Source organism: Hylobates moloch, unplaced genomic scaffold, assembly GCF_009828535.3.
Source record: "Hylobates moloch isolate HMO894 unplaced genomic scaffold, HMol_V3 SCAFFOLD_18, whole genome shotgun sequence".
NCBI classification, from domain to species: Eukaryota; Metazoa; Chordata; class Mammalia; order Primates; family Hylobatidae; genus Hylobates; species Hylobates moloch.
This window is the reverse complement of record NW_026652293.1, coordinates 39,283,030-39,297,379: the sequence shown is the minus strand read 5'-3', so window position 1 is coordinate 39,297,379 and position 14,350 is coordinate 39,283,030. Positions and strand designations below refer to the sequence as shown.

The 14,350-nt window shown below is 41.7% G+C and overlaps 1 protein-coding gene across 2 annotated transcripts in view; it reads left to right on the top strand.

Moving 5' to 3' along the window:
• Nucleotides 1-14,350, top strand: part of PATJ (PATJ crumbs cell polarity complex component) — a 416,500-nt gene that overhangs the window by 333,510 nt on the left and 68,640 nt on the right. For both annotated transcript variants that reach the window (XM_058430929.1, XM_032137686.2), the window contains exon 33: nt 4,731-4,864. In XM_058430929.1, the coding sequence (XP_058286912.1) occupies nt 4,731-4,864 (134 nt within the window). The remainder of the gene's footprint in view (nt 1-4,730; nt 4,865-14,350) is intronic.

Genomic DNA, 14,350 nt, shown 5'->3' with positions numbered 1-14,350 from the left:
GCCATTGCCTATTGCTTTTTGAATATAAAAGCACTAGAACAGAAAAGGACCTCAGTAGGTCAGGAGTTCGAGACCAGCCTGGCCAACATAGTGAAACCCTGTCTCTACTAAAAATACAAAAAATTAGCCGGGCGTTGTGGCACATGCCTGTAATCCCAGCTACTCAGGAGGCTGAGGCAGGAGAATCGCTTGAACCCAGGAGGCAGAAGTTGCAGTAAGCTGAGATCGCACCATAGAACTCCAGCCTGGGTGACAGAGTGAGACTCTGCCTCAAAAAAAAAGAAAGAAAAGAAAAGGACCTCAGTAAATGTTATTTGAATCTGAGGCTTCTGTATTATTATTCTCTAATGTCTACAAAAGATTATATTTAGGTCTTGAGTAATATGTCTTTAAAAATCCTATCAAACCCAATTTTTAGCCCTGCAAATGTTGCTATTAGCTGTTTGAAGAATGTTGATTTTCAATGCTTAAAGAAATTGGCATGCACATTCTGTCTTTAAATTCCTGGCTTGAATTATGCTGACTGGAGGTTGAAAGTAGAACTTTATAATAAATAATAGGTATTTCTACTTTGCTTTTTTTTTTTGAGATAGATTCTCACTCTGTCACCCAGGCTGCAGTGCAGGGGGGTGATCTCAGCTCACTGCAACCTCTGCCTCCCGGGTTCAAGTGATTCTACTGCCTCGGCCTCCTGAGTAACTGGGATTACTCGGTCATGCAATCCGCCTCCCAGTTCAGCCTTCTCCTGCCTCAGCCTTCCGAGTAGTGGGATACGGGGTCCGCCACCAGCCAGTAATACGGGGTTTCACCGTGGTCTCGATCTCCTGACCTCGTGATCCGCCCGCCTCGGCCTCCCAAAGTGCTGGGATTACAAGCGTGAGCCACCGCGCCCGGCCAAAAATAAACTCTTTATAAGACAGTACTCACCAATGGCAAAGCATAACCCTGCATTAATTTAGCAGTTCTGAAATCTTTGCAGTATTTGTCTTTTATATATTTTTTCATAAATATTAACTTCATAAAGTTCATCAAGCAGGTACTATTTTAAAGCATTGTAGCTGTACTAAAACATTTGATGCATGTGGTCAGAAAACTATGGCACATGGGTCAAATCTGGCCTACTAGCTAGTTGTGTATGGTCTACAAGCTTAAAAAGGTTTTCACTTTTTAAAGGTTGAAAAAACACCAAAGAAAATTTTATTAAAGAATTCTATGAAATTCATATTTCAGTGTCCACAAATACAGGTTTATAGACACTCATTTGTTTCTGTCTTGTCGGTGGCTTTTTTCACACTATAATGATGGAGTTAAGTAGTCGCAACAGAGACATTCTGGCCTATAATGCCCAAAATATGTATACTTGGCACTTTACCAACAATGCGTGCTGACTATGGAGGTAGACGAGTTGAGTTTTGGTAATATATATCACATATTTATACTTAGATGACAGAAATTCAGCATCCTTCCTGGTTTTCATTCTCATGGTTAAATAAATAAATAAATAAATGAAGTTCATCATCCTACAGTTGAATCTATAGAAATTTTATTCATTTACTCATCTACTTACCAAGCATTTATTGAGGACTTGGTATGAGCCAGGTTTGGGGCCGGATTCCCTGAGAGAAGTAAATAGAAAGACTGGGACTGGCTAGGGTGAGGCAAACGTGGAGGAGGGAAAAGAAATGCCATCTCCAGGATGTGTCACCAGGTTTTTTTCTGTCTTCTCACTCAGGAGACTGTGCTAGTCATTTACAAAAGCAGTATAGACTTTTTATTTATTTATCTATTTATTTATTTGAGACGGAGTTTTGCTCTTGTTGCCCAGGCTGGAGTGCAATGGTGTGATCTCGGCTCACTGCAACCTCTGCCTCCCGGGTTCAAGTGATTCTCCTGCCTTAGCCTTCCTAGCAGTTGGGATTACAGGCATGTGCCACCATGCCTGGCTAATTTTGTATTTTTAGTAGAGATGGGGTTTCACCATGTTGGTCAGGCTGGTATCAAACTCCTGAACTCAGGTGATCCGCCCATTTCAGCCTCCCAAAGTGCTGGGGTTATAGGCGTGAGCCACCGCGCCCGGCCTAAAAGCAATATAAACTTTTTAAAGCACCCATGAAAGTGTGCCACTATCGTATGTCATTTTTATTGTAAATTAATGGGAAATGTAGTATAAAATACGTATGCTGCAAAAAGATTTAGAGACAAATTTGGTTTACAATTTAATATTCTGCCTTGCCTCTATCTTACCTAGAGCCTGTTTCTTTTTGTTTTATTGGCAAGATTTTTCTATAAAGAAGTCGATAGTAAATATTTTAGGCTGTGGTCCACACACCCTCTGTTGTAGTTTCTCACCCCCGCCATTGTAGCGTGCTAGCCACCACAGGCTGGCCATAGGCTACTTCTAAATATGGTACTTTTTATGGTTGTGTCACTGAATTTCTTGCTCTTAACCAGGAGGCCTTTAGATTAATAAATTCCATATGGATGGGAACAGCAGATATATGAATACCCACAATGTGCCAGACTCTGGGCTGGGCACCTCACACACACTGTTCATTTAATTTCTCTAACAGCCTTTTTAATAGTGGTTACATGCATTTTTCTGATGAGAAGGGAACTCCACTTTCACCCTCCTGTTAAATTCCTGCCTAGGAACTCAACTGTAGGTCTGTGCCACTCCAAAGCCTGTGCCTTTTCATCTCAAAGACCATGATTATCACTTAGTGAGAGCAGAACCCCCACAGGCTTACCTAGAGCCTGTTTCTTTTTGTTTTATACCAGAGATTGACAAGCTTTTTCTATAAAGAAGTAGATTGTAAATATTTTAGGCTTAGGGGCCACACGATCACTATTGCAGTTACTCACCCCTGCCATTGTAGTATGCTAGCAGCCATACATAGGCTAGGCATAAATGAATTGGTGAGTTTGTGTTCCATTACGACTTTATTTACAGACACTGAGATTTAGACTCATATCATTTTCACATGCCTTGAGACATTATTTTTCTCTTGATTTTTTTTCAAGCTTTTGAAAGTGAAAAGCCATTCTTGATCCGCGAGGTATAGTCCCCTGACCCCTGCTTTTACACATAGGTTTAATGAGCACTGGGATCTCATCTCAGCTCTGTGCATTAGCTGCAGCTGACCAGCAGATGGAGCCCTCTCTCATCAGCCCTTTCCTGAATTATCTCGTAATGTAAGAAACAATACTCATGGTGATCAAACTAGTTATCAGAAAATATGACATTCTCTGGAGACTATGATTTGTATGAGCATCTCTTGAAACTATTCAACATTTTATATGAGCATCTCTTGAAACTATTCAACATTTTGAATGTTTTGAGGTTTTGCTGTTGTTATTGCCATTTTGAGATGGAGTTTCACTCTTCTTGGCCAGGCTAGAGTGCAATGGCGTCGTGATCTCAGCTCACTGCAACCTCTGCCTCGGGCTCAAGCAATTCTCCTGCCTCAGCCTCCTGAGTAGCTGGGATTACAGGCATGAACCACACCCAGCCATTTTTTATATTTTTAGTACAGACGAGGTTTCACTATGTTGACCAGGCTGGTCTCGAACTCCTGACCTCAGGTGATCCTCCCACCTCGGCCTCAAAGTGCTGGGATTACACTTTGAACCACCGCGCCCGGCCGAATGTTTTGAGTTTTTAGTAGGTTAGGTTATCTGGAAAATGCATGTGTATAGATTTTATGCTGGATAAATAGGTGTTATTAAACATTTTTTCTTAGCCTATAAACATTTTTTCCCTCACTCTTTGGAAAAACCCAACCTAAAACAATTGTTTTTAAAAATAAACCTTTGTAAAAACGCAATAACTTTTAAATAAACTTTTCCTCTATGAACCCCGCAAGTAATTTTTGAGTCTTGTGTTTATAATACATTTTGCTTTACTATATATGTAATATATTTGGGGATAAATTTTAGGTAATTGTTATTTTCAGGTATTTCATACTTTATTGATTAAATTCTTTATACATCTTAATAATTTAATTCATCTGCTATGCTCTAATTGAAAGTATTTAGGCACTGTTTCTTAATTAGTATTCTATAGCTCAGAATCTCCTGTTATACCAGCCTTTATTCTCATTGTAACATAGGCTTTCATATACCTAATCATTTAATCATTGTAATTTTTCCATACAGATTTTCATGATGTATTTTAAGATTTTAAAACTTTTAGCCAGGTGCAGTGGCTCACACCTATAGTCCTAGCACTTTAGGAGGCCAAGGTGGGTGGATCACCTGAGGCCAGGAGTTTGAGAGCAGCCTGGCCAACATGGCAAAACCTCGTCTCTACTAAAAATAAAAAAATTAGCCAGGCATGGTGGTGGGTGCCTGTAATCCCAGCTACTTGGAAGCTGAGGCAGGAGAATCGCTTGAACCCAGGAGGTGGAGGTTGCAGTGAGCTAAGATCGTACCACTGCATTCCAGCCTGGGCGACAGAGTAAGACTGTCTCAAAAATATAAATAAATAAAATAAGATTTTAAACTTTCAAGTAAAATTGATGGGTTGAGGGGTGGGAGTTATCATTTTAATCTCAACGGTGTCATCCCTGGCTGAAGAGGCAGGAATGACCCAGCTTTTTGTTTCATGGTGTTTGGCAGGAAAAGAGTGCAGTGATAAACACGTGCAAGCCCCATAATCCCCACGTGATGGAACGTGCAGGCTGAGCTGCAACTCTTACGCACCAGTCATGCTGTGTTCAATTCTTTTCCAGGTGGTTTCCAGGCTCCTCTGTCAGTGGACCCCGCAACGTGTCCCATTGTCCCTGGACAGGAAATGATTATAGAAATATCCAAGGGACGTTCAGGGCTTGGTCTCAGCATTGTGGGAGGAAAAGACACACCCTTGGTAAGTTTCTAGAAGTAAAATGTATCCACTGTCATAGAACTAGTTGTTGAGGTTAATTTTGGCCCTGCGCCACGACTCTGCAAGACTTGCCTTTTTTCATAGTATGAGGAGAAAACGTGATTATAAATAGATGTGCATCCATAGTCTAGCTAGTTTTCAAGTTTTTCTCAGTGTTTAATTTTCATCAGTGCTGGGCACGGTGACTCACACTTGTAATCCCAGCACTCTGGGAGGCCAAGGCAAGCGGATTGCTTAAGCCCAGGAGTTCGAGACCAGCCTGGGCAACATGGCGAAACCCCATCTCTACAAAAAGTACAAAAATTTTCTGGGTGGGCCAAGCATAGTGGCTCACGCCTGTAATCCCAGCACTTTGGGAGGCTGAGGCAGGCAGATTACTTGAGGTGAGGAGTTCAAGACCAGCCTGGCCAACATGGTGAAACCCTGTCTCTACTAAAAATACAAAAATTTGGCTGGCATGGTTGTGGACACCTATAGTCACAGCCACTCGGGAGTCTGAGGCAGAAGAATCACTTGAACCCGGGAGGTGGAGGCTGCAGTGAGCTAAGATTGTGCTACTGCACTCTAGCCCCACTCCTCAGGAGGCTGAGGCGGGAGATTCACTTGAGCCCAGGAGGTCGAGGTTGTAGTGAACCGTGATCATGCCACTGCACTCCAGCCTGGGTGACAGAGAGCAAGACCTTGTCTAAAAAAAAAAAAAAAAAAAAAAAAAACTTTCATAAGGATTTTCTCCATCTAGGATGTTGAATATTTTTATAACTACTTATTAGACCAACAGTATCACAGCAGCATTTAGAAGTATTTAAGAGGATGCCTCACACATAGTGAGTGTTCAGTAAGTAGTAACTGTTGTTATTCTCATCATCATTATTTAATGGAATAGTAGATAAAAAGTATACATCAGACCAGCATGGTAACCGAGGCAGGTGGATAGCTTGAGGCCAGGAGTTTGAGACAGCCTGGGGAACACAGCAAGACCTCATCTCTACAAAGACAATTTTTTTTTAATTAGCAAGGCATGATGGCACACACCTGTATTCCCAGCTACTCAAGAGGCTGAGGAAGGAGGATCACTTGAGCCCCGGTGTTTGAGACTGCAGTGAGCTATGATCATGCCACTATACTCCAGCCTGAGCAACAGAGCAAGGCCCTGTCTCTGTTAAAAAAAAAAAAAAAAAAGTATGCATGAATTATTCCAGCCCAACAATTTAGGTTCATTTTACACTGACCATTTTCATATCTACCCATAATTTTTTTTAGAAGTCGGTCTAGAATATTAATGTTTCCTGGGATGATTGATTTTTTATTGTTTTTTATTTTTTTTTAATAAATAGAGATGGGGTCTTGCTATGTTGCCCAAGCTGGTTTTGAACTCCTAGGCTCAAGCGATCCTCCTACCTTAGCCTCCCAAAATGCTGCAATTACAGGCATGAGCCACGATGCCTGGCCAGGATGATTGATTTTTCATTATTCAGTACCTTTTGTTTATCACTACTCAGTAGCGCCATTAAAATGAAAACCTTTCCTGGGTTTTGATTTACTCAAGATGTGATTAATCAATGCATGTGTGTCTGTGTGTGTGTGTGTTTAATACCTGCATATTATACAAAGTTAAATTGATACAAAAGGAAAATCGTGTGTGTGTGTGTGTGTGTGTGTGTGTTATACAAAGTTAAGTTGCCATAAAAGGAAAAAAGCGAAAAATAAATCTCCCTCCTACCTTTTTGCCCTAGCTCTGCCCTTCACTACCTAAAACCAGGGCAACTCCCTAGAGACAATCACTCTTGTTAATGAATATGTTTTAAATGAATATTTTGGTATTTCTTTTGCCCGTTTTATTTAGTAAGCAATAAATTGTACATGCCAGATAAAACAAATATATCAGGGTCTATAAAACTATTTTTTTTCCACATTAGGCAGTAATATAACATTTTTGTGGTAGTACTGTTGGGGGTGGGGAGATCCTATTCTACTTTTATGTAATAAATATTAGTTCCCTAAAGCACTAGGAAACTCAAGAACAGCACAGGCGATAGAAACCAGGGTCTTGATGATGCGGGAGTTTTCCGTTGACCCCTTCATCAGACTTGCCACAGGGGTACTCCGTTTACTTGGACCACCGCACTCAGCCTGTCGTGGGAGGGAGCGCATGAGAGAGCGAGTGCAGGACCCAGCTGGCTGCTTTGGGCGCCGGCAGGAGCAGGCTCTGTGGGGTCCCCTCGGCCAGACCAGGTAGGGGTGCCTGTGACCCCTGAAGCCCCAGAGAGTGTGTTATAACGCTAACCTCCGTCGTCTGTGGACAGCGGTACGTTATCAGCTCAGTGGGCCATTTGCCTTGTTGCATGGGGCAGCTGCTCCCTACCAGCGAGGGCAAAGGGCCAGTGTGACAGCCTTTTTTGGGTACCTGCACTCGGTGAGTCCCAAGCTCCTGTCCGGTGTCCGAGAAGAATTAGGTTGCACAGACACTTGAAGGATGGTGGAGAAGAATTTTATTTAGCAATGGAAGCGGCTGTCAGTGGAGAGGGGAGCTGGAGAGGGGACGGACAGGCACAGAGTCTTCCCTGAAGTCCAGCTGGCTCTTCTCTAAAGTTAAGCCATCTCTCCTCCAAAGTCCAGCCATCCCTCTAAAGTCAAGCTGCGTCTCCTCAGTCAAGTGCTTCTCTCCTCTACCAACTGAGTCTGAGATCTTTGTAGGCACAGGATGAGGGGTGGGGCGGGCCGTAGGTAGTTTTGGGAAAGGCAACATTTGCTTGGTAAAACGACATTATTCAGAAAGTACCAATCAGGAGACAGCAGGCAAACAGGGATAGAAGTTATCACTTTGGACCAAGGGTTTCAGGCTTCTCGGCTCAAAGGTGGGGTTTTGCCGGGGATCTGCCCCTGTCTGCCTAGACTTTCTCTGCCTCCTGTCCCTGTCATTAATGCCTTTTACATGTTTGCTGGTCATGGTCCTTCCCTTTCCTACCACTGGGCCCAGTCTAGAAAATCCTGGCTTTGAGCCCCACCCTGCTAGTGAACCACCTCACCTGAACCTGAAAGGATTTTATCTCCTTCTGCTTGATAAAAGTACTGTTCACATTTTTCTCTGGAGTTCATGAAAATTTATGTCCTGAATTCTCCTCTTGCCTTTGCAAGCAGGAGCTGCCGTGTGGCTTCATATATACAGGAATTTGGTCTGCACTGTATCTTCTAATAGTATTTTTAATAATTCTTTGTAATTTTTTTTTTTTTAAACGGAGTTTCGCTCTCCTTGCCCAGGCTGAAGTGCAATGGCGCAATCTCAGCTCACTGCAACCTCCGCCTCCCGGGTTCAAGCGATTCTCCTGCCTCAGCCTCCTGAGTAGCTGGGATTACAGGCATGTGCCACCATGCCCGGCTAATTTTGTATTTTTAGTAGAGACAGGGTTTCTCCATGTTGGTCAGGCTGGTCTCGAACTCCTGACCTCAGGTGATCTGCCCACCTCGGCCTCCCAAAGTGCTGGGATTACAGGCGTGAGCCACCGCGCCCAGCCAATTATTTGTAATTTTATGTCATCTGGTCTCTCAGCAGTTCACAGAAACACTTTGACTAGCGCCAGCCACCCAGCTAGCCCCCACTTTATGTAGAAAGTCTCATATACCACCAACATAGGACCAGACCAGACCATCGTTCCCCAAACCTACATATGCGCTCCAGCATCTCGGACTTTGCTCTGCTCCCCTGAATTTGCTCTCTTCTGCCCTCGTCCTGCTCCCATCAAGCTTCTCTACCTCCTCTAAGACACTCCTCCCTACGAAGTCTTCCCTGGGTTTCATGATCGGTCCTCAGCCAAACTCAGAGGTAATGCTGACCATTCCTCTCTTTTAGCTCTCAGTCATATTCCCTCTCTACCATTTACTAGCTGGGGCAGATTTCTTAACCTCTCAGTCTATTTCCTGCTCTATTTACAGAGATAATAATACCTTGTAGACTTACTAGGATGATCAAAGAGATGACCTTCATAGGATGTTTAGCACACAGTGAGCCACTGCCCATGGCACATACCTTCTCCAACTCTCTGTTTTCACATATGCAAAATGACCTTAATATTCCTGACTTGTTGAGTTATGGTGAGGATCAGATATCTTATAAACAGTAGAATATATATATATAGAATATATAGAACATATAGAACTATATATATAGAATATATAGAACATATATATATATATTCAGAAACTACTGGTTGACCCTGAACATTGGGTGATGGCTCCTTCCAAGGCATGTTTCCACACTTTCCCGAGGAGGTGTTCCTGAATATTAAAAACAATAATCCTGGGAAATTACAGTCTAAATTCTGTAGTGAATTCCTTCATAATAGAATATTAACCTTTGATTATTTTTGTAAACATAAGTCTTTTTACATTGCTTTTTATATGGGAATAGATTTCCCATAGGAAATTGGAAGAATTTGATCAGCACGTCCAGCCTAGCTGAATGAGTTGTGGTTTTGCTTTTGCCGCTGTTAATCTGACTTTGTTTTACCTGGGTTGGTTGGAATACCCGAACAAGATGTGTCTTTTGTGCTGCACTTGGGTCTTCAATATTGCATTCATTTGTGCTGCTGGCTGATAGCTTGAGGGTTTCCATTGAATTCCATCACTTCCTGCAACCTGGATGTGAGGCTGTTTGCTAAATACTGTACTCCCTTTCCCTGCCACCATGAGGCAGCCAAAAAAAAAAAAAAATCAAGAGCTTCTTGAGGTTCGTAATATATAGTTCTGCCTTTTGAGACTGTAAATCCCATTGTCCTTGGAAGGATAAGCATGACTTAAAAATGAGGGATGGGACACAGCTTTTATTTCCTAACCTCAGGTACCTCATCAAAAGCCGTAAGTTAGACTCAGGAGAAATATATAGGCCTGTATGTCATTTCAGTGAGGCTGAACAGCGAGGGTTGGAAAGCACTTTAACAAATAAAGCTATTATTTACCACGATGCAAATCTTTCATTTTTCTTTTTTTTTTTCCCCCTTCCAAATTTTGACATGGAATGTGCAACCTAACTGATACCATAGGTCACATTTTCCAGTCAGGTCTTGGGATGGTATCCAGCATACCATAGGTCACATTTTCCAGTCAGGTCTTGGGATGGTATCCAGCTAGCAGAAAGTTAGCAAACAAAGATGAGAGCATATCAAAGGGAAATGGTAGAAAACGTTGAGACTCACTACAGAAGAACCTTTGCACATTTGGTTAGGTGATGCATCCTGACTCCAGCTCTGGCATGGGGAAAGAGTACGTCCTGACTTCTGGTGACCCTTCTTCACATCTGCTCCAACCCTCCCAATTAAGATTCTTGTGTCTTCTTTGTTGTCTGTCCAAAAGATATTTTTGCTGTCTTTAGAGGAATTAAGTCTCTGGGACCTGGTCTTGACACCACATCAGTCCTCTCTGCTATAAATAGTTTCTCTAGAGCCAAGACAGGTGGTTTCTGAGATCACAGAGGGAGATCTCACTTAGCATCCCATTGTATTTAAATCGACCTTTTAAAATGCCGAGGTAATGATGAGGGTGAACCTCTTGGGAAGGTTTACAAGCACACCTGGACCCAATCCTCAATGACAGACTTCTGCCTCTTGTTTTAATCTTGTGATGTTGCTCCCAGGCTTGCCTTTGGTGGATGTGGCTCTTCTGTGATAGGTTGCATATGTTTGCTCAAAGGCTGCTGTTTGCTTAGTGCTAAGGATACAACATTGAGTGAGATAACCCTGTCCTCGAAGAGCTCACACAGTCGTTCAAGTTAATTCTATTGACTTTTTGTGATTATGGTCTAATATAGGAGATAAACCAATGAAAAGTCATAATAATGACTATTAAAATAGGGGCTTCCTCTGGAAACCAGAAAAGAGTAGAGCCATGGCATCCACTTTCTAGATTTAATTAATATAAGCTATTTGTTACGTTTCTTATAAGCCAGGAAGCCAGATAAGGCACACTGGATATCAGAGGTAGTATATGAATTCATAATTTTTATTTCCTTCTATCCATCAGTCCATCCTTTTATCCTGTCTTCTATCTCCCTCCACCCCTCTAGTCTTGTCGGAGTATTGAATTTGCATGAAATCCTGCAGCTTAGAGAACTCATCCTACTCTGTCAAATGAAATACCAAGCCCTCTTACCTTTTCTGAGGTTTGCATCGTATTCCTTAAACTCTCCCTGGTGTCCTTCAATGTCCGCTTCTCAGAGATGTATACTCGTTGATTAGAAGTTTTATCAGCAATACCCTCAGAAGAAGTAGAAGATAGCTCTCCAGACTCATTCATTGGGGTTATTATCAGGCTTAGGTATTATAGAGAAGAAAAACTTAATAACTAAATCCTTTATCTTGGATTACTGGCAGACTTGAACTGTTTTTGGAATTGAACTAATGAAGTGGAGAAAGAATGAGAATGCAGTCTCTAGGATCCTCTTTCTATGCATTTTCCTTGCCTGAGATCCATTGCCAGAGATCTCAGGCTATGAACGAGATCCCAGGCTATGAATCCCAGGATATGAAAGAGAATGAGGTCTCTGGGACCCTCTTTCTATGCATTTTCCTTCCCTGATAACGTTGGCAGAGATCCCAGGCTATAGACAATGTGTACTACCAAACCTAAAGGGCACCATAGCAGAGTAATGATGCTGGTTCTTTAGCATTAGAATCTTAGATATTTAACTGTGGGACTCTGGACAAATGACAGCCTTTCTAAGTTAAATCTGCTTCTTCATTTGTGCCACTGTGGTGATAACAAAAATCTACCTCTTAAGATTGTCATGTGAATTAATTAAGATAATGAATATAAAGAACTTTGCCCAGTGCCTATTTAAACTGAGTTCAGTTATTATTAATTATAAACATTTGTATTAAAGTAGATCCTTAACTTTCTTTGTCTGTATGTCTTTAGTATATTACCTGCACAGTGAAATGTGGCTTTGTTCCTAGACAATTGCATATTTGTTTTTCAACATCAAACTTTAAAAAAGTGATTTGGCTGGGCACGGTGGCTCACACCTGTAATCCCAGCTCTTTGGGAGGCTGAGGCACGTGGATCACTTGAGCCTGGGAGTTTGAGACCAGCCTGGGCGACATAGTGAGACCCCATCTCTTATTTTTAAAAAAAATAAAATAGGCTGGGCACGGTGGCTCATGCCTGTATTCCCAGCACTTTGGGAGGCCAAGGTGGGTGAATCACCAGAGGTCAGGAGTTTGAAACCAGCCTGGCCAACATGGCAAAACCCTGTCTCTACTAAAAAATACAAAAATTAGCTGAGCATGGTGGCACGTGCCTGTAGTCCCAGCTTCTTGGGAGGCTGAGGCAGGAGAATCACTTGAACACGGGAGGTGGATGTTGCAGTGAGCCGAGATCGCACCACTGCACTGCAGCCTGGGTAACAGAGAGTCTGTCTCAAAAAAAAAAAAAAAAAAAAAAAGAAAGAAAATTAAATTACGTGATTCAAGGCCAGGTGCAGTGGCTCACACCTGTAATCTCAGACCTTTGGGAGGCTGAGATGGGAGGATTGCTTGAGGTCAGGAGTTCGAGACTAGCCTGGGCAACATGGCAAGACCCCTGTCTCTTCAAAAAAAATTTTTTTAATTAGCTGAGCATGGTGGCATGTGCCTGTAGTCCCAGCTACCTGGGAGGCTGAGGCAGGAAGATGGCTTGACCCCGGGAGGTCAAGGCTGCAGTAAACTATTATTGCACCACTGCGTTCCAGCCTGAGCAACAGAGCAAGACCTTGCCTGTTAAAAAAAAAAAAAAAAGTGATTCAAGCACTATTCTCTTTTTAGATTTAGATATTCTTAATGATAAAAAGTCCTGCGAATGTCAGAGTTAGAATTTTTTTTTTTTTGAGACGGAGTCTCACTCTTGTCATCCAGGCTGGGGTTCAATGGCGCGATCTCAGCTCACTGCAACCTCCACCTCCCAGGTTCAAGTGATTCTCCTGCCTCAGCCTCCCATGTAGCTAGGATTGCAGGTGCCCACCACCACACCCAGCTAATTTTTGTATTTTTAGTAGAGATGGGGTTTCGCCATGTTGGCCAGGCTGGTCTTGAACTCCTGACCTCAGGTGATCCACCTGCCTCGGCCTCCCAAAGTACAGGGATTACAGGTGTGAGCCACTGCGCCTGGCAAGAAAACGACTTTTATTTATTTATTTATTTGAGCCAAGTCTCACTCTGTCACCCAGGCAGAGTACAGTGGTACGATCTTCGCTCACTACGGCCTCTGCCTCCCAAATTCAAGCGATTCTCCTGCCTCAGCCTCCTGAGTAGCTGGGACTGCAGCCACGTGCCACCACACCCAGCTAATTTGTTGTATTTTTAGTAGAGATGGAGTGTCACCATGTTACCCAGGCTGGTCTCAAACTCCTGAATTCAGGCAATCCGCCCGCCTCAGCCTCCCAAAGTGCTGGGATTACAAGCATGAGCCACGGTGCCTGGCCAAGAGTTAGAATCTTGTCATGTCTCTCCAAGTTTCAAATCCACATTTTTTTCAATCACCTGATTTAATACCAATTTAATTCATTCTTATTAAACAAAAGTTCTATAGGGCAGATACATTAGCAAGAAATATCATGGTAGACATACTCTCCCATTTGGGTACTATGTGGCAAAATTCATCTATCTAGAAATTGAAATAAAGAATACCTGTTCTTTAGCTATAACCATATGTTGTTCTGAAGTGACCTCACTTAACCCCTCATCATGTTGCATTCTGGTACTGCTTTTGATAATTTAAACATAGGACTACAGCAATTTAAACCACTGGATATTTTTTAAAGAAGCAGAATAGAAAGCTATTTTATATTTGATTAAGTGTTTTATTTTGTTATTCCCCTTGACATGAACTTTGTACAGTCTATTTCATGAGGAGTATGGTTTGCTTTGGCATGTGATCCACCAAAGCCAAGCTCCTTTTATTGTTATTGCTTAAGTCATATATTTTTATACAAAACATCTTATTACCTTAGTTTTATTTTAAAATCAAAGCAGAGTTTGCAAAAAGTCTATGAATCACAGTGAAAGAATGTTAATGAATAGTACCTTTGAATTCCAGATTTGGACATTTCTGGTCTTAAAGAATATGAATATAAGCAAAAATATTATGTAAGCTAAGTCAAATTTAATAATAACCAAATGGAACTGTGGGGACTTATAAAATATAATGCAAATCTTATACCATTTCCTTAAAATAAGTCTATATTTCTGTATGAAAAATTATATTCATATTGATAAGTATCAACTTTTTGTTAAATGAAGACTTGGGTAAGGGAATTCCATTTTAAATAAATATAAAACCGTTTCTTTTTTGAGCTTAAGAAGAGAAAACTTGTTCAGTCTTGAAATGCAAAACATTTTAATATATTTACAGCAGTTCTTATATTAGCCATGTATTGCTGTGATTTTATTTCACATATTAGTTACCTGTAAATATATGTAATAGTTTGCAATCCCTGAGTTTGGG